Source organism: Scardinius erythrophthalmus (genome assembly GCF_964197995.2).
Source record: "Scardinius erythrophthalmus genome assembly, chromosome: 17".
NCBI lineage: Eukaryota > Metazoa > Chordata > Actinopteri > Cypriniformes > Leuciscidae > Scardinius > Scardinius erythrophthalmus.
In genome coordinates, this window is record NC_138237.1 from 22,491,640 (window position 1) to 22,512,750 (window position 21,111).

Genomic DNA, 21,111 nt, shown 5'->3' on the forward strand with positions numbered 1-21,111 from the left:
ATTTTGCATTAAAGTTACAGATAAAATCTAGACTGTCCCTTGTTTTTATCAGCAGGCCTACTTAGCTACTTGTAATCCGTAAATGTAACTGCTTTACTTTTACTCACTTGTTTTGGCAAGTTCTTTATTTACTAGTTGGATGAATTTGTTGAGTTCTAATGGCTTGGCGTGTTTTACGTAGTTTTGTCGATATGAAAGTTAATCATTTACTAAAATACTATAGGTTTTCACGTTGGCGGGGGACTTGCGTGTGAATGGGAGCGCAAACTCAAAGCTGATTGTACTCTTCGGCGAATAGGTGGAGACAACGGTTTGTTTATCCTACGTCATCGATAGCTCATTGGCCAGCGAGCGTCGAAACGTAGAGGATGAGGGTGAGTGAGAGCACTGAGCACTCGCACACGGGCAGTCAGACTAGGTAAATACAACAAACTGAAGTTATCGGCACCTTCGCATCAGAAACCAAGAGGTAACTTTTCAACTTTTCACTCTTCTGAATATAATAGACTTTGGCTTTTAATATAACAGACCGTTTCATTCCATCTTGACTGCAGAATGGATCCATTAGAGCACTAAATACGGTAAAATATATGATGCAATCGAACTCGTGCATGAAATCATCTTCACAAATTAACCTACAGCCCCGACATTAATGCGAGCCTGTAATATTTGCATCTATTAGACGAATATAATAGTAAGAAAAATATCTATATTTTTTTTTAGAATGTAGGCTAGGTTACATTGGACTAACGTTAGTGCACTCTGCAAAACAAGGAACAACTCATGTATGTGCATCACTTGTCAATAATATACTAATATAATTCATATTTCATTCTACGAAATACATGCAATTATGTTTGCAAATACTGTTTGCTACTGTTGCAGAATTTTATATCCTTCAAACGGTGTATTTTATTAATCATTATTATATTTATTTTATAAAATGACATTTAATAACATAACCCAAATGATATTCGCCCTTCTCTTATTCTGTTATTTTGCAGTATTATTATTTGAAGAAGTAAAGCGAGCTAGGAAGATCCATAGCCAATGGCTCTGGGAAGCACGAACACCGCTAATTTAAATGTTATTCAAATTATCTATTTAAATGCATTACATGCCTCGTTTTTCTTCCCTGCATTTGCTGTATTTTAGATTTGTTTCGCAAAACGTCGTGTTTTTAGTCTCGGTGCGTCGTGTTTTCATTCATTCACTCGACACGAGTTCCCGCTCATCATAGACACGTTACTGACTGACCGGAAGTTGTCGTTGTATCTATTGTAAGAGTTGCATCAGCCCAGAACTGACTGACTGGTACCAGTTCAGACTGGCCAGGTCTCACACCTAAGTTAACAAATTATGCTGATTAAATATTACGTCAGAAGGGTACCTGATTCATCCCGTGACGTTTATTGCAGTTTGTTTGTGTTGCCACATATCATATCTAATATACGCTATCTATTAAAATAGTCTTATATATATATTGTAATTTACTCTGCTAAACAAAATCAATTTTAAGGTAATTGCTGTATTTTGGAACGTGATAGTTGGTTGCGTGCTGGTCTAATCTGCATCAGAATTTTTATTTCAGTTTTATTTTATTTTATACAGCTTTTAAACAACTTTTTTGAAGACTGCTACAACAGAAAACTTATGCATATTATGTATACAATTAAATAATATAATAATAATAATTATCAGTATTATTACTACATATTGACTACTTGACAATTAATGGTTGCAAATATGCAAATATTATTCTAATAAATCCTTTGAAAAAAATTATATATATATATTAAATAATAATTTAAATATATAGGATATTTGACCTGTGAACACCATTGTTTCCTGTTTAATGGACAGTGGTGTAGTGACTTTGTTGGGTCCTATTCTTACAGACATCGGTAGTCCTAATATTACAGCACCAATACTCTTACATTTTACGTCTATGTATATTTTGTAGAGAGTAGCCTACCCATTCTGTTTATGTAACACTGACTTTAATAATCATCAAAATGGTTAAATCAAATGTATTGTGAAACAAAAGGCAAAAATAATTAAGATATTTTAGTTCTGTCTACTCTGCACTTCTTGGCTCATCTCTTCTTATGTTCATTAAATTCATCTCTTATGGGCTCCATTTGAAGTGATCTGCATTGTTCACACAAGTACGAGGCATCTTTGCTCATTTTGGCCAAACAGAAATGTGTCCTTCTGCAAAAACAAACACTGACAAATACGAGAGCTCAACGCTGCATGACAGTGGTGCAAAACTCAGTTCTTGGAGGGCCACATCCTGGCAGAGTTTGGCTTCAACCTTAATTAAACACCTGATCCAGATCATCAAGTCCTTCAGGCTTATTTGTAAACCACAGGTATATGTGTTAGAGCAGCGTTGGAACTAAACTGTAGGGCTTTGGCCCTCCAGGAATTTAGTTTTGCACCCTTGCTATATGATTTCTAGAGCTGATATAGGGCAATTTGATTAGCAGAGTGATGTACGCTTCATTATGATTGCATCATTTATGATTGCATCATTTACGATTTCTAGAAATAATATGATGCAATTCACATAATGTATGATGCAATGCCAGCTTCAGATTGCATCATTCATTGTTTTGCCTAAAAAGCAAGTACTGTCCAAACCCAGTTATAGATTTATTAATAGATCCAGTCAAATATGTATTTTAGTAATTTCTGGTTCAAATTGAAATCCCCTCCATTTATTACTTACTTATCCTCCACCATTCCCAAGTCAAGGGTCATATTCTGACCCAATAGCATGTCTTGAACTGGATCCTAACTAGAGCCAGTCAACAATTTTAAGCATAATTTTCATTCTCAGTGACCCAGACATTTATTTCAGAAGCATTTTGGCTGTAGACCAGTGTAATCAGTTAAGTAGAAAAGTGCAAATTATGGTTAAAAAACTCAACTTTTCATATTTTCTGATCACAGATTATGGCGGAAAAAGCTCTAGACAGTGGTGGCTTGCTGTACAAGAACCCATTAATTTAGCTCTCATTATTTATTGAGTGTACTTTAAAGTCACCAAGAAATTTAAATGGGCAATTCTTGTTTTTTTTTTTAATGGAATATTTTAGTATTTATTATAAATAGTTTTTCTGTGCATATCATTATTGTTTTTTAAAATTCATGTGCCCTGTAATTTCCACTGAAACAGGATGACAGGGCGTGGCATATCGAACAGCTCCTCCCCTTTTTAATAATAGCAATAGCGTTTCATTTACCATATCTCGGCCAGAGCCGTTGAGCTCAGTAAAGCCGCAGTTTCCTTCTAACTGTTTCTCCTCCTAATCTCCTCCATATCACTTTAAAATACAGCATTATGTGCAGAATTCAAATGGGTTCGATACGTTTTTTGGTCTCAGCCGACTCACGCATATGATCCGCTTTGTGCTATTGTGTCTCTGGATGTAGAAAGTGACTGATTTTGGCCTCGGCTTCAGCGTCTATTTATAATGTAGGGGGCAGAGCTTCAGATTCTAGAGAGCATTTGATTGGACTGAAAATCTGATTAGAAGCTGAAGTGCAGTGTGATGTCATCAAAATCATTGATCTATATTGGCGGATATATCTATATATATTTACATGTGAATTTTGTCATTGTTTTCAAGCACACTAGCTTAAAGATAACAGTAAGACTATCATACTAAAAGCCAAACAAGTTGGGGACTTTAAAGGTGCAGTATGTAATATTGACAGCTAGTGGTTGAAATGCAAATTGCAGTCCAAATGATAAATATTGGAGTGGGTTGTTTCCCCCACCCCCTTCCCCTAATACTCTACGCTCACACTGGTCGCCAGATTGAGGACACGCAACAGGAACGAGTGAAATTGACTATAGTAGGTGTTTGATAATAATAATAGTGTTTAAATATGCCTTTGGACATAGAGCTATTTAGATGGATGCCGAGGCTTTTTAGGTCGGATGGAATCTGTGATCTCCGACCCAGTTTGTGTGTTGGGTTTCATGGCTACAATGCGCTGTGTTTTCTGCCAACTGGCACCCTGGGGTGTCCAAATACTATTGGGTAATTTAGTATTGGGTGCAATTACATAGACCGAAACAAAAACAGACATTATGAAATGGAGCGCATATTTCAAAGTAGAATAACTGGCTGTTGTGTGTTTTTTCTGAGGAAAACATATGTGAACATACTCACATCACATTAGATAACAGCATTAGCTAACCACAACCATCCATCCAATCAGTTCCTAATAGACAAAATCAAGTCGACTGAAACACGTTAGTATTTTTTTGTATTTTAAATTTTTTTTTACAAATTGGTAATTGTCAGTTAACGATTATGTTCATAATAGTGAAAACCTCAAGCTTGTTCAGTATGATGAAGCATCTCTGGCTGGTATTTTGCACAATCTGTGGAGCCTTGTTAAAGGGGGCTGTGTGATGGCATCAATCCAACTATTTGAGAGGTTCTCAGGTTCGTTCACAGCGGCATGTGCCTGAATAAGTCCGTTTCATAACCATGAACAGTTAGTTCTCTCGAAGAGTGAAGCTCTCATGCTGGTTTCTGCTTGTAATATGGCACCAGTGTCCAGTAAATCCTGTGGATCTTTTAACAGTTTCGTAGTATCTCCTTCCTCAACGGCATATCTTGTTGTTTGGCGTGAGAAGATATATATTCCCGTTCTGTGTTTATATGCACTGCATGCAGACTATGAAATGTCCATTTACCCACAGATATCATTTCATGCTTATAGGTCTTATCAGTCTGCTAAATTAGTCAAATACAATGTTATTAGATCGATCAAGAAGTAATACTGACCCTGTTTAAGTAAGAACCTGAGCCTGGGAATGATTGTTACCCATGAGGAGTAGGCTAACAGTAATAAGACTGAATAGGCCAAACGTATCATCAATCATGTCACAAATGGTTTAGAGTATGTAATTGGCCAGTTTCATATTTTTTTTAGGGAAATTGTACTGATTAAACCTTGAATAGGGGGTTAGTGGGGTTTGTTTTGAAAGTTCAGATGTTGGGCAAAGACATTTACTGAGTTGCAGCTGTACAAAATCCGGTCTGCGGAAAAGAGAACCAAAACAAACAACACCTAATGTAAACCAATAGAAGTCCGTACTCTCCTGTTAAGACGGTTAACCAGTTGGCGGGTCTTTAAGTAAGCCTCTTAGAATCCATTGAGGTATTTATTTTGAGAAAAGCCCAGTGAGTCACTTCAAAACACTTAACAACTCACTCATCAATGGGTTATATAAACCCTTAATAGACACGATGAGCGCTGTTGTTTACTCATGAATAAGTCTGTGCATTCATTGATCAGCATTACTAGCTTGCACTTCTAGTGTTCAACTTCAAACTAAAGTGGGTCAATGACATTATACTTGTTTTTTTTTCTTGTTTTTTTCCCAGGTATTAATTTGTTACAAAGTTGCTGCCTTCAATTTTTAAGTACAATCAACTTGGATGTTTAACTCATTTCGAAATGTTCATAAATACTATAATCATAATCATAAGCAATACTAAAATAATACTGGTTAGGTAAATATATTAATTTCTTTTTGATCACTACACAACATGCCATTTAAGTTTCAATGTTTCTTGAAAATGGTATAAAAGTTTTGCAAAACCTGCGTACATTTTTAAGAACTTGCCACATGTGCGTTTTAAACTAGATTATGGAAAGAGTGATATATTTCATTCACCCACGTCAAGTGTGGGTCTTGTTAGTGTGCCAGTTTCCTCAGCAGAACAGACGTCATGGCATTCATGAATTTCTCATGGCCAGATCAAAAGCCTTACAGATTTAATTTCGCCTACGTGTCACCCTTACCTCGTGGAGACCACAAGAAAGAGATTAGTACTGCCGCCCTCGCTGTGGCCTATCATAGATGTGTGTGCACTGTTCGGCCCAAAAAGTATCTCCTGGTAGGGAACATTTTCAAGGGAACTGATATCGAAGCACACTATAACCTCTACAACTGGTCAACGCTCCAACCTGGTACAAAGGAAGACGTAACTCCAGACTTTCTCAACCGCTAGATACATCATTGCCACATTACTATGCTGTATGCGTATATTAATTTCATGATAACAAAAAGCAGTGAGTAGTGAAAGAAAGCAGCCATTGTGTGAGTTGTGTAAGACCATAACAGTGGCTTAAAGTTCTGAGCTGTTGCCCGGACTGAGCTCGATTCAACCCGCTAAGAATCTTGCCAGCTGCTGTGCCAAGTGAAACAAACCACCTTACAGATAAAAAGAGTCTATTTCAGCCCCTCTATTGTACAGTGAATTACAGGGATGTTTTTGTTTCCCCCCTCCTCCTCTGTCCTCTTTGTCAAACCTGTCTTTGATCCAGGACACAGGAATCTTTTGCTAGCATTTCCACAACTTTCATATAGCCATTTTTAGCGATTTCATTGTTCTAGTTTTGCTGTTTTTGTGACAAGTTTTTTTCATAATTGTTAAGTAATTGATCTCCGTCGTGGGACAGGAAGTCGAATCGTCATGGCAGTGTGTGTGAAATGTAAGACTGAATCAACAGAGCACTTCATGTTCCAACTTTCTTCACTTTCATTGCATCAGTGTTTGGTTTTGATAGCTGTTGCTTGCTACAACTCAAGGTTTAGTTGTGACCTTGTTCGTACTTGTGTTTCCAAATCATTTCTGTTAGACATCACTGTAAACGTCACCGGGTAAAGAACTGCAAGGAACGTCAACAGTGTACTACAGTACTACAGCTGGCTCAGACATAAACATGACCATGTAACCTGATGAGCTAGCAGGAGTGCTTTGGAATCAGACAGCTCTGATAAGGGTCAATATGATACGGGTTCACACAGAACATTGCGGATCTTGTTGGTAGAGTGCAACAGTCAGTTTACATGTAGTTATAATTGAGCTACAGCAGGTTTTTGTGTAGTCGAGCTGAAGTCTAAAGAATACAATGAGACTTTAATCATTTAAGAATGAATCAATTTCAGGGTCCATCAAAGGTCCGTTGTCTATTGTCGGTAGTGTAGCGAATCTAGTAATGAATAAAGCACTGCTCACGGAGAAGTCGCTTCCAAACCAAGCAGCTTTCTGTTGGTCAATTCAGGAAATCCATGTGACCAACTTGAACCAGTTGCAAAATCTCAGGTAAATATTGCACAAACTTCTCAATCGTGTGGATTCCTATTGAAATGACTGGATTTTGGGCTCTATAATTTGCAGATCAACAGTAAATGTTGACCGCACCTTTAAAGTGCATGTAACTGTAAAGCTGACTTTGAGTTTGTACGGATTGACTGCACGCTTTTACAGCAGTCTTGGTTGCAGATGTGTCTATCTCCATAGGGATATTCTTAATAAAGAGTTTTGAGCTTTGGATCACAGCATTACTTTTTTTGCAGTTTTTCACGAGAAAGGGAGTTCACTGCTGAGCTCTTTTGTCATGGTTCTTTTATTCTACGGTAACATCTGATTGGGAGATCCAAGGCATTTCAGGATTGTGAGTAGTGTAGGTCTTCACTTTAAATATGATTTTGTGTGTGTTTTAAATATATTTGAGGCTTGTACAGAACTTATATCATTGCTTAAAACCTCTAGGGATGCACCAATATGAAAATTTTGGTCGATACCGATAATTCTTATCTATCTTATCTTATCTATCCTTACCGGCTTTATATTTGAAAGCCGATAACTGATATATTGGCTGATAAATCTAAATCCAAGTTGTTAGGCCTATATCATTTTTGAGAGCCTGATTACAAAAACAAAAGTCTCACCATTAAAAGCCATGTCCCTCCCAAACATACAATTATAATGTTCTCATGATAGAATTGCGTTGCACTTAACTGTATTTTCCTTTTTGAAGTCATTTCAATCATATTTCAAGCAATTCAAAACCATCATGGTGAACAGTGTGCATCTGAAGTGTCTCAGTGAAAGGAAATAATTCATTATTTATTGGCTTATCGGCCAGATTTTCTTACCAAGCCGATAACGATAATGGTTATTCTTCAAGTATGCAATAAACTGATATAAAAAGATATTATTATAATATTACAAATTATTCTCATTTTAAATAAATGCTGCGCTTTTGAATTTTCTTCAAAGAATCTTGAAAAAATGTATGACTGTTTCCACAAACGTTTTCAACATTGATAATAATAAGAAATGTATCTTAATGTAATAATATTTTACAATGTTACGGTAGAGTGTTATTTAAAAAAAAAAAATTATGTAAATTTGACACTTTTTGTCATCCGTCGCTTGATGTTGTCTTTGTCATTATTTTTTACTTTTGTTCAGATACAGTCTTGGTTGTGGACAAAATTTCCGCATTCATGTCATAAAGTTTGTTGCCTGACCTTTCCTCAAAGAATACTTCTTTACTGGATGTAATAGATTCCACTTTTATATCCGGCCATAACCGACTATTTAATTAAAGGGAAGAAATCTGGAGAGTTGGTACAAGGAACTCTTCCTCTGAGAATTACGGGCAGCTTTATAGTTCCTTATGTGGTAGGAATTCGGAGAATGACATTTGGCAATGAGATGTGATGAACAGATTAAAGTTCACTTCAATAGGAATTTTTTTTTGACTATGTCCTGACTAGACTGGTTAGATCAAACCTAGCCATACAAACTGCCTTGGGCAATGACTCTCAAACAGACACACACCCAAATGTTTCTAACTCTTCCTTCCCGTTTTATGTGCTCTTTCAGACATAAGTGAAAGAGAGCTCCTTGGAACCAGCACAACAAAGAACCTCACCAGATTTGACTCCTCATTCCGCGTTAACCATGGTGGACAAACTCGCCTCTTTTGGACATGCGCTGCTGCGCCGTCGTGCTCTGAACTGCTCTGGGGAGGAAACGCGGTTCGCTCGGTGTCTGTCCACTCTTGATCTGGTGGCACTCGGGGTGGGCTCCACACTTGGCGCTGGAGTGTATGTGCTGGCTGGGGAGGTCGCGAGAGAGAAGGCTGGTCCTGCTATCGTCTTATGCTTCCTTGTGGCCGCACTTTCCTCTATGCTTGCTGGACTGTGCTATGCAGAATTCGGTGCACGAGTCCCTAAGACGGGGTCTGCTTACTTGTACAGTTATGTAACAGTGGGAGAAATCTGGGCCTTCATCACTGGTTGGAACCTCATCCTCTCTTACGTTATAGGTATGTGTACTGTACTTAGTTGATGATCATCTTAAAGAAATTCACTGCAACTGAAAAGCTTGTTCTTGCTTTCAGGCACAGCTAGTGTGGCGCGAGCTTGGAGCTCTACTTTCGATAACTTAATCGAGCAGAAGATCTCAAACTTCTTCAGGGCTTCCATGGCCATGAAGGTTCCTGGGAAGGTTCTTGCGGAATATCCGGACCTATTTGCCCTCATTCTCATCCTGCTACTGACTGGTGAGAAATTTCAAAACAGAAATCATCATTTAAATGAGGTATTTGAACAATTAAGGATTTTCATCATTAACTGCTCATCTTTTTTTAACTACTAGAAAAACAGAGATTAACAGTATGATTAGGGATCCACCGGTATTAAAATTCTGGCTAAAACCTAAAAGCCAAAAATAATATTTTATAGCCGATAACCAATAAGTTATTGATTAAAATTCGATACTATTTTGTGTGAAAAAAAAAAAATCAATTGTTTTAAATGCTTCAAGAAAATTCAGACTTCACAACAATATGGATATTTCATTTGGAGATTGGCTAAAGATTACATTTAACATTGTTATTATAAAATTAAAGATTATTAAATTTAAGTGTTAAATAATAACTTTAAGTGAGTATTAGATGATATGAAAAAATGGAAATGTGCATTTTAATAATCTTTGATATTTAACAAATAAAAGTTTACAGTTTAATTAGTGTCTTTTATACCTGTCTATCTGTATACATGTGAGTAAAAAAACAAACTAAAATGTAAATTATTAAATAAGACATTTCTGATTCTGATTTGATGTGCAATTTCCTCCTCAGGACTGCTTGCTTTTGGTGTGAGCGAGTCTGCTCTGGTGAACAAGATCTTCACTGGGATCAACCTGATTGTGCTGGGCTTTGTCATCATCTCTGGCTTTGTCAAGGGCGACACAGCAAACTGGAACCTCACATATGAAGACTTTGTCAATGATACAAATATCACAGAACCAGAGTAAGTTTGACATGAAAAAAATCCAGCTCAATGTTTCAGCCACAAGCTGCTGCTTTTAAAGTGGAGCAAATGAGGATCTCTCCCAGTTGTGAGAGGTGGATAATGTGATTTTCTTGCACAGGATTTGACAAATCTATTCTGTTCTCACAGACAGGTAGAAAGCATATTTGGAAGTGGAGGTTTCGCTCCGTTCGGCTTCAGCGGCGTCTTATCTGGCGCAGCCACCTGTTTCTACGCCTTTGTTGGCTTTGATTGCATTGCTACAACAAGTACGTCTCATAAATGTTGCAGTTATTAGAGCACGAATACTGATTGCTGAACATTTTGTTTTTGTTTGTTCTAAAGCCATCTGCGGAATGAGTCATATATGTACGTGGTTCGATTTAACCTTATTTTTTTCCGGTAGGTGAGGAAGCCAAGAACCCAATGCGTTCCATCCCTGTGGGCATTGTGGCCTCTCTGCTCATTTGCTTCTTTGCGTACTTTGGTGTGTCAGCTGCTCTTACTCTCATGATGCCCTATTACAAACTCAACACCCAGAGTCCCCTGCCCGAGGCCTTCAGTTATGTGGGCTGGGCACCGGCACGCTATATTGTAGCTGTGGGTTCACTCTGTGCCCTCTCAACAAGGTAACTCAAGGACTATTCTGATTGTCTTGTAATGTTTTCGTTCAACATTTTCCATTTATCTGAATCTGTTGTTATTTATTTTATCGTAGTTTGTTGGGCTCCATGTTCCCCATGCCTCGAGTGATCTACGCTATGGCAGAGGACGGGCTGCTCTTCCGTTCCCTTTCCAGGATGAACAAGAGAACCAGAACTCCACTGCTGGCGACTGCTGTGTCTGGAATAGTTGCATGTGAGTGACGTTCTTTGTTCTTTATTGGTTTGTGTTCCAGCATGTCCTAAATTTGCACAAATTACAGGCGTCTCATAATTTCTGTTAGAGATGCGGCACAACCACAGCCAATCAGAACATAATACACAGTTATGTGGATTTTGGACCTATGAGATTTCACTGTAGGCGGGGCCACCCAGTGCAACGCTGCAGAAATATGTGAGAAGAGTGTGTTGTCATGGCTGCTACTGAATAAAAACTTACATGGTAGCAATAGCTTTTATCAGGTTAGGATGTGGCGTTTGATCTCTTAAAGTGGTGGATGGTGTTATGTAAGATTTGAAATGTTATGGCTGGATAAGAGTTGAAACTTGTTTGTTTTGTCTTCTTTTAGCTCTCATGGCATTTCTGTTTGATTTGGCTGCATTGGTTGACCTCATGTCCATAGGAACATTGCTTGCATACTCTCTGGTGGCCGTGTGTGTCCTCATTCTCAGGTACGGTAAAACCTGCACCACAAATACTTAACAATGGGTCTACTATTATATACCGCATAAAGTTTTTAGAGAGGTCATGTTGTAAAATAATGTTTCCCTGTGAATATATATAATGTTAAATCCAAAAACTGTCATTATTTTATTTTACATGACTATTTTCCACTCTAAAGAAATCTTTTTGCTACGGTTCCTTTAAGACTCCTATATGTAAATTGCCTCTTATGTTTGGCTAATTTTTTCGTACATAATTGTTCAAAAGTTTGGGTCGGAGAAGTCACTTATGCTCACCAAGGCAGGATTTATTTAATCAAAAATGCAGTAAAAACAGTATAACTGTTGTCTGTTTTAAATTGCAATTTATTTCAGAAGAAAAAAAATCATTGTAATATGCTGATTTGGTGCTCCAGAAACATTTATTATTATTTTCAATGTTGAAAATGGCTGTGCTGCTTAATATTTTTTGGTGGAAACCAAAATTGAAAAATGAAACCAACCATTTATTTGGAATAGAAATCTTTTGTAACATATAAATGTCTGTACTGTCACTTTGATCAGTTGAATGCATTCTTGCTGAACAAAAGTATTTTTTCTTGCAAAAAAATCTTGCTGACTCCAAACATTTGAATGTTACTGTATGTAAAATGATTAAAGGGTTAGTTCACCCAAAAATGAAAATTCTGTCAGTAATTACTCACCCTCATGTTGTTCCAACCCCGTAAGACCTTCGTTCATCTTCGGAACACAAATTAAGATATTTTTGATGAAATCTGAGAGCTGGATCACTCCTCCTGCAGGCTTATGGACACTATAACTTGCTGGCCCAGAAAATGTATTAAAGACATCGTTAATATAGTCCAAGTGACTCCAGTGGCTCAATCTTAAGTTTATAAAGCGACGAGAATACTTTTTGTGCGCAAAAACAAACAAAAATAGCGACTTTATTCCACTTTTCATTTCCTTCTCTCTGGACCTCGAGTTTTTTTTTTACGTAGTGTAATAGCGTAGCGCGTCTGTGTTGCACGTCACCACGTATCACACATGACCAGAGTCGCCCAATTGTGAGCCTACGTGGTGACGTGAAACACAGACGCGCTACGCTTAAACACTACGTAAAAAGACTCGAGGTCCAGAGAGAAGGAAATGAAAAGTGGAATAAAGTCGTTATTTTTGTTTGTTTTTGCACACAAAAAGTATTCTCGTCGCTTTATAAACTTAAGATTGAGCCACTGGAGTCACTTGGACTATATTAACAATGTCTTTAATACATTTTCTGGGCCAGCAAGTTATAGTGTCCATAAGCCTGCAGGAGGAGTGATCCAGCTCTCAGATTTCATCAAAAATATCTTAATTTATGTTCCGAAGATGAACGAAACATGAGGGTGAGTAATTACTGACAGAATTTTCATTTTTGGGTGAACTAACCCTTTAACAGTGCTGCATGTTGTGGGTTTGCTGTATATAGTTTGACTCACCGCCAAACTTTTTGACTCTAGATACCAGCCAGGCAACCTGAGCTCGTCCAGTCAGACTGAGAAACTGGTGGAACTGGTCGGTGGCGAGAAAGTGGCCGTATGTGGAGACAGTGGAGATGAATATGGCACAGAGCTAGATGACAATCCCCGCAAAGAGAAATTCTCCCTGAAACTCCTCCTGGTTCCGTCCAAGGACTTGCCAACCGAAATGTCGGGAACTATCGTCTACGGCACAACTGCCGTGATCTGTGAGTGAAGATTCTGCTTGTCACTTCTTGATAAATCTAGCTACTATTAAAGGTATAGTTGACCCACCCCCTCAAAAAAATGCACTATAAAAGTGTGTCAGTCTAAATAAATAAAAACATAAAACACTAAATACTTAAAACCAGTCGTTTTATATATGGTACAAGTGGATTGAAGCATCACAACATTATAATGTACAGAAAGATTACATTTAAGTGTTATTAAATTATTCGTGTTTTTAAATATTAACTTGAGTGAGGGTTAAATGACTGAAAACAAAATCTAAATGTAAAAATGCATGAATTGAGCATGCAAAAAAACTGATACGGTAGAGAAGTAATGTGCATTTCTGAATTTGTGCTAGAAATAAACACTACCGTTCAAAAGTTTGTGGTCAGAAAGATTTTTTTTTTTTTTTTTAAGAAATTAATATTTTATTCAGCATGGACACATTAAATAAATGAAGTCACAGTAAAGATATTTAATGTTACAAAGATTTCTATTTTAAATAAATGCTGTTCTTTTGAACTTTCTATTCATCAAAGAATTCTGAAAGAAAAATGTATCATGGTTTCCACAAAAATACTGTTTTCAACATTGCTAATACATTTTTGTAGCACCAAATATGCATATTACAATGATTTCTGATGAAAATTAAGCTTTGCCATCATAGGAAATATATTAAAATTGAAAACTGTTATTTTAAATGGTAAAAATGTTTGCGATATTTCCGTTTTATTCTTTCATCAAATAAATGCAGCCTTGGTGAGCAAAAAATAGCCAAACTTTTGAATGGTAGTGTATTTACACTCGGTTCTACATTCGTATCTGTGTTATTTGTATTTATCTGATTCAGTGATGTAGATAATGAGCTGATTATGGACTAATTCCAATATCCTCTTGTCTGCGTAGCTGCGCTGATCACCGCGCTGTGTGTGGTTTTGGCTCAGCGTCTGGAAGCCATCATGAATCTCGAGATTGTGTGGGTGATGACGTGTGTCATTCTGGTCCTACTGTGCATCCTGTGTGTCATTGTGATCTGGAGGCAGCCTGAGAGCAATGAAGCTCTCACCTTCAAGGTACCAGATGTCCTCGTTATTGAATTTGCATTTTTATTATGCCATAAATCTTTGCCCGGGCTTGAACGTGAGCACTGAACTTGCGTAAAAGGAAATGCGCTATTAGAACACTAACACTCAGACTGAAAGGGAGAGTTCACTCAAAAATGAGGGTTTTCTCAGCATTTGTTCACCTGTATAACTCTCTTTCTTCAGCTGAACACCAAATACTTACACTCTATCAAAGGCTGGAATACAGTACATGACTTTTGCCCATATTTACAGCCTGGATGAGTTGACGCTAATTGGCAAAAGTCACAGACCCCGATGTATTAAAATTTGATCAGCCTCAAAGGGTTAGTTCATCAAAAAAATGATGAATTTACTCACTCTCATGTTGTTCCAGACCCATAAGAATTTCGTTCATCTTCGAAACACAGCTGAGGATATTTTTAATATTCACCCAAAAATCTGGCAGTTCATAAAGAGATCGTAAAATAGATCCATGTGAATCTAGCGGTTTAAAGTCTTCTATAGAGACACAATCACTTGCAATGCTCTATGCATGTTGACTGATCAATGTTTATAAATGAATAAAAGCCTAAATTAAATCTGTTCATCATATAAAGCGACTCTTAATCAAATTTGGACTAAACCGCTCGATTCATATAGATTAGTCTTACAATCTCTTTATGAACTTTTTGAAGGGTCAAATAGGTAGTTGCGTAGACTGTCAATGGAGGGACAGAATTCTTCAGATTTCATTAAAAATATCTTCATTTGTGTTCGGGTTTGGAACAACATAAGGGTAAGTAAATGATGACAGAATTTAAATTTTTTGGGTGAACTGTCCCTTTAAGTGTATATCTTTCTGTGTGCAGGTGCCTCTGTTACCTTGGCTGCCTCTGTTCAGTATCTTTGTCAACATCTATCTCATGATGCAGCTGGACATGGCCACCTGGTGCCGCTTCACCGTGTGGATGGGCATCGGTGAGTACATCTGTTGTGTGATAGCGCCATGTTTGTTTCCTTGATTCCAAACCTCCCATTTCTTCTCTCGTGTCCGTTCCCAGGTTTCATAATCTACTTCGGCTATGGTATCCGGAACAGCACAGAGGCCATGAACAGCTCCCTCCGAAAATACGAGCCAGCCCTTCAGAACAAAAGCCCCATATATCTAGGCGTTGAAGAGAGTGAAGTGGAGGGCATTTCCCCTTGATGGGGAGAGAGAACGACGGGCATATCGTCCTACAAATGTTCGTTTAAGTCTAGATTTGATGTGAAAATCATGCCTCATTTATTGAAGAGACTGCCCCAAACAACTCGATTGAAAAAGAGGATTTCTCATCCTCTCAAAATTATCTTTGAAAATCCCTAAGAGTTTTCCGTTAGAGGTCGTCGTGCCGCTTTGGCGTTTCAGTACTGTAGATGCTGGTTTAAATGTCCCTGTGGCTGCTGCTGTAATCACTAGTACTGTTATGGCCATATTGTCTGGAGGAAAATGAGCTGACCGTGTAAAGGGTATTTTGTTTTTCGTGATCGAGCTCCAAGCACAGTGTTTGTGCTCTAAAGCGTTTGGATTCTGAATCCAAAATGGTCTCCTTCTGCCTCCTGGTTTTACAGCATGAGGTCCTGAATTACAATAGGGACCCCTAGTGTTCACCGTGCAGAATGTGAAAATGGCAAGAGCGTATCGGTGGTCATTGGTTACTGTCAGATTGAAGAATTGAAACTGAAAAAACATTATTGGCATGGCCAAAATCGTTGAATGAAAGTGCATGGATAGAAAAACCGTTTTCCATTTCCTAAGAAAGACAGTGTTATTAGCCCTGCTGTATGTTGGGATAATGATATTGCGTGTTGTGGTATAAAATGATAGTTTTTTAAAGTGTGAGAGTTTTGAATGGACCATATGAGGTTGCGCCAGAAAATGTTCAGTTTTACAAAATAGTAAATTATTTTTGGTGGGAGGGGGGGGAGTTTTTATATGAACATGTATAGTTTACCTATCCATTCGACTTCCTTAAACTTGATGATTTTACTTAAGCGAACTATATAACAGTTATTGTATTTCCAGACAATGCTTATAAAAATGTCCTTGATAACTGCTGTTTCTGCCAAAACTACTTGCACTATCGTTCAAAAGTTTGGGGTCCTTATGAATTCTTTTTTTTTTTTTTAAAGAACATGCATCAAATTGATCAAAAGTGACAGCCTTTGTGAGCATGAGAGACTTCTTTCTTTTCGAAAACTTTTGAACATTAGTGTATCTACGGTTATCCTTACCAACCAGTACTTTGATAGAAACCGCCACAACTTGAAAGATTCTGAAAGCTACTTATATTGTTTGAAGGTCATCCCATAATGATATTTATTTTGAACATTATTAGCTGTAATATTTGAGAAGAAACTATGGTTACTGTGCTAACTTTGTTAGTAAGTTTAGTCTGCAATAACCAACTCACAGGTCAAGGGTTAAACCTAAACTTGCCTGAAGACTAAAGAAACAAGCCTTTCTTTCCTATCTAAAGATCTAGATACTTGAGAAGCATTTTTCACCAGATTTGTTTTGTTTTTGTTTTAGTTTCCATTGAAACTTGTTCTTGGCAGCTTGGCTGTTGAGCTCATGTACCTTTGTCTACTTTTGTTCTTTATTGTAGAGAATTTGTAATGTAGTGGAATACTAGTTTACGATTGCTCAATCAAACTTGTCAATTATCTTGTGCTCTCATCATACCTTTTTGATATATTATAGTATGAATATTTTATCCATCCGGGATGCTGAAATTCAGCACCTTTTTCAGACGTTTTTGGTTGGCTGTGCAAAAGCATATTTTGTGTAACCTAATTGTATTCAGATAGCAATGGTTTGTCCACTACAGGACAGAATAATAGAATAGAAGTTGTTTAAAACCACTATTTGTAAACCCTTTTTTTGTCTTTAATATATTAACATTCTGACTTGATTAGAAGCATATTTTTGTATAGCTTTACTATTATATTTGTGTTTCACAATCAGCTGAAAATGGTTTTGTTTACATGTATCAGACATGTAAAGTTTAGCATGTAAACGCATTGGTGTCTGATCCTAGGCATTAGTTTGGATTCAGATTTGGAGATGTATGTCTCCTGTAGATCAGTGCCTGAAGTTACACATGTATCTCAAAGATGGTTGGTAGATATCAACATAGACCAAGTCATTTGCCTTTGAGCTACACTCGCAGTGTTACATGTGTTTGTTTATCAGTATATGAATATATATATTGTGTTTGTCCTTGTTTTTTTTTTTTAAACTGTAAATATTCATGCCATGTACAAAGAAAATGAGCTGTATTATAAAGATTCTCTTCATGTTTTTTCTCTTTTTTTAAATAAAATGTTTCACAAAACAACTGAGGCTGTTCGTTGTGGCTTTAAAGCAAAAATAAAATCATTTTAGACAGTTTCTGTCACACATTTTATTGATAGTTCATCTCATCTCTCCAACAAGATCAGTAAATACACAGTTGATAGTCATTTCAGTCGGCTAAATGACATTATTAGTCTGTAAGTCAAAAATTTTACATTTTCTCAGCAGCTACTAACCTCAAGTGACAGGCAACAGTTATGAAAGAGTGAACTTCTTTAGGAAGAACCTGACCAGAAAAAAAAATGAAATAAATAGGGACATGATTTATCAGTGCTTTACGAATATGTATGTTTGTAAAGTCCCTGGAAAAGTGTCTAGGTACACCATGACGCACTTTAAATGAGAAAAAGGCGGGAAACTTAAATGTGGCTCTATAATTGTATGCTTTTTGGAAGGTTTATGGCTGATCTCCGAGATTTTAATGTAGCCATTTAAAATGCTTTACTTTGATTTAGTCATTAAATTTACGCATTGAATCATTTAACAACTTAAAAAATGACGAGGGTGCATCCTGAAGGAAAGAAGAACGTGTCACATTCCCTGTGACTGTTATGACCTCTGCAGGCGAAATCTGTCACCTTCTTCTTGTCAGGCAATGTGTTTGACCATAAGAAACAGAATTTCTCCCCCTACTGTTTCATTCTTGAAATGAAATGTCCCAAATAAACAGCCAATATACACTACCATTTAATAGTTTGGGGGCAGAAATAAGTCTCATGCTCACCAAGGCTGCATTTCATTGATCAAAAATACATTAAAATTGTGAAATACCATTACAATTTAAAATAACGGTTTTATATTTTAACATGTAACTTATTCCTGTGATGCAAAGCTGAATTTTCAGCATCATTAATCCAGTCTTCAGGGTCACGTGATCCTTCAGAAATCACTATAATATGCTGATTTGCTGCATAAGAAACATTTCTTATAATTATCATTGTTGAAATAGTTGTGCTGCTTAATGTTTTTGTGGAAACCATGATGCAGTTTTTCAGGATTCTTTGATGAATAGAAGGTTCAAAAAACAGGATTTATTTGAAATATTTTAACCTTTGATCAATTTAATGCATCATCGATGAATAACATTATTCATTTCTCTTTAAAAAAAATGGAATTACAGGAAATTATTATTCATGAGTATCTTCATTGAACACATTAGGGGCTATTTAGTCCAATGGGACGTTTGCATTGGTGTGGTCCTCCTGTGCACGCTCTCACGTGATCCATCATTACTAGATAAACCTTTGGTGTAAATATTGGGTCTTTCTTTGCTCCAAAGGTTCAGTGTGTTTCTGCAATCTTTTAATTAAACAGTTCTCACAACTCAGTTCTCCAAGTTCTCCAACCGAGTAGACTTGCCAAAGCTCCAGTTAATTCACATTTGCTTATCTTTAAGTCATTATTTGGACTTTTAGGAGAATAAGAACTTTATTTGAAGTAACTATGAAAGCAGAAAACATTGACTGAGGGGATGAGAGTATTTGTGGGGCTGCAGTAGTAGGAATGTCAAGCTGAGGGAGATCGACAGCACTGGTTTTTTGCGTGATACGCCGACAAGAGTCTCTTGATCAACAGAGGCAGCGACGGTCGCTCTTGGTCACCTCCTCGGACGAATGCACCACGTTGGGCACGAAACCGCTCTTGACGCCCTCCCAGCCCTCCTGGATGGTGATGTCACCAGATTTGACCAGCTCGAAGATGTCGCGCGTCAGCTCCGTGAAAGCCCTCTCTACATTTATGGAGTCGCGGGCCGAGGTCTCCACGTAGCGCATGCCGTAAGCGGCTGCCAGTTTCTCTGCCTCCTGCTGGCTCACCTGCCGCTGCGGCTCCAGGTCACACTTGTGGCCGACCAGTAAGAAGACGATGCTGTGCGGCTGCACGTGACTGCGCGCTTCCTCCAGCCACTCGTGGACATTTTGGAAGGAGCGCCGGTTGGTGATGTCGAAAAGCAAAAGGCCACCCACTGAATTACGATAATAAGCCCTTGTGATAGATCTAGATCACATACAGAGGAGAAGAGCAGACGATATCAGACTGGTGGGAGAACACGTTGCACATTACAACAGGGAAAAAATTAATTATGGGCTGTGCATAAGCATATACAAAAGTATAAATTGATTTATTAAACTAGCATGGAAATACTCAATGGGAATTCTGCTGATGACCTGTAAGAAAGCTCTTATAGGGAAATGGTTACAGTCTGAAATTCCGGAAATTAGTGGAATAGTATGTGAAATATACATGATAGAAAGACTAACAATGAATCAATCGGAGATATTCAGGTAATGGGCAGGATGAGTGGATTATATTCTTCCACTGAGACTAGGGACCTCTTTTATTAAGACGTGAGTAGAATGATCCTGAATGTGAACATATGACCATTTTCAAAATGTTAGGAACGATTTATAAAACATAATACACACAAACTTTTTTCCTAATTGCATCCTACTTTTGCATGTTCACTCCTTTATAGGCTGCTAGGTAATCAATATCTGCCATCCACGAAAAGTCAGTAAAGACATTGTTAAAATAGTCCAAGTGACCACAGTGGCTCAACCTTAAGTTTATCAAGCGACGAGAATACTTTTTGTGCGCAAAAACAAACAAAAATAACGACTTTATTCAACTTTTAATGTTATTCTGTGAGGGCCTCTGAGTGAGTTCACGTAGTGTAACAGCGCAACGCTTCTGGGTTGTACGTCAGAACGTAGGCTCACTATTGGCCGACGCTGGTCATGTGTGTGATGCGTGTGTGATGCTGGCCAATAGTGAGCCTACGTTCTAGAAGCGCTGCACTGTTACACTACTTGAACTCACTCAGAGGCGTTATTTTTGTTTTGTTTTTCCGCACAAAAAGTATTCTCATCGCTTGATAAACTTAAGGTTGAGCCACTGTAGTCACTTGGACTATTTTAACAATGTCTTTACTAGCTTTTCTGGAATGGCAGATATCGATTACCTAGCAGCCTATGAAGGAATGAGCCAGCTCTCAGATTTCATCAAAAATATCTTAATTTGTGTTCAGAAGATAAACGAAAGTCTTACGGGGTTGGAACAACATGAGGGTGAGTAATTACTGACAGAATTTTCCTTTTTGGGTGAACTATCCCTTTAAATAACTACAAGGCAGTGTATGTAGCTGCGATAGCACCAGATGTACCTGAATCTCTCTTGGCCTGCCGTGTCCCAGATCTGAAGCTTGATGCGTTTGCCTGGTTCAATCTCCACCAGACGGGAGAAGAAGTCTACGCCAACAGTAGGATCAGACACCTGTGCAAAACGTCCTTCTGTGAAGCGTCTGATCAAACAAGACTTCCCCACTGTGGAGTCGCCAATGACAATCAGCCGGAACTGGTACAGCCATATAGCTTCCATATCTTATTTTATCTGTCAAGGAATAACAGTATGCTGTCAGACAAAATGATAGATTACACTGAGTAAACAT

At 37.7% G+C, this 21,111-nt stretch overlaps 2 protein-coding genes across 2 annotated transcripts; one reads left to right on the forward strand and one right to left on the reverse strand.

Annotated features, from left to right (window-relative positions):
- Window positions 1-366: 366 nt before the first annotated feature.
- Window positions 367-17,717, forward strand: slc7a3a (solute carrier family 7 member 3a). Its single transcript, XM_081391266.1, has 12 exons — window positions 367-469; window positions 8,715-9,159; window positions 9,235-9,396; window positions 9,976-10,147; window positions 10,298-10,416; window positions 10,554-10,776; window positions 10,866-11,005; window positions 11,379-11,481; window positions 12,975-13,201; window positions 14,112-14,278; window positions 15,139-15,247; window positions 15,331-17,717. Exons 2-12 carry the CDS (start codon window positions 8,793-8,795, stop codon window positions 15,474-15,476), a joined length of 1,935 nt encoding a protein of 644 aa, XP_081247392.1. The 5' UTR covers window positions 367-469; window positions 8,715-8,792; the 3' UTR covers window positions 15,477-17,717.
- Window positions 17,704-21,053, reverse strand: rab39ba (RAB39B, member RAS oncogene family a). Its single transcript, XM_081391267.1, has 2 exons — window positions 20,827-21,053; window positions 17,704-19,661 (listed from the first exon to the last, which is right to left on the reverse strand). The coding sequence occupies exons 1-2, from the start codon at window positions 21,039-21,041 to the stop codon at window positions 19,235-19,237; spliced, it is 642 nt and encodes a 213-aa protein (XP_081247393.1). The 5' UTR covers window positions 21,042-21,053; the 3' UTR covers window positions 17,704-19,234.
- Window positions 21,054-21,111: the final 58 nt, after the last annotated feature.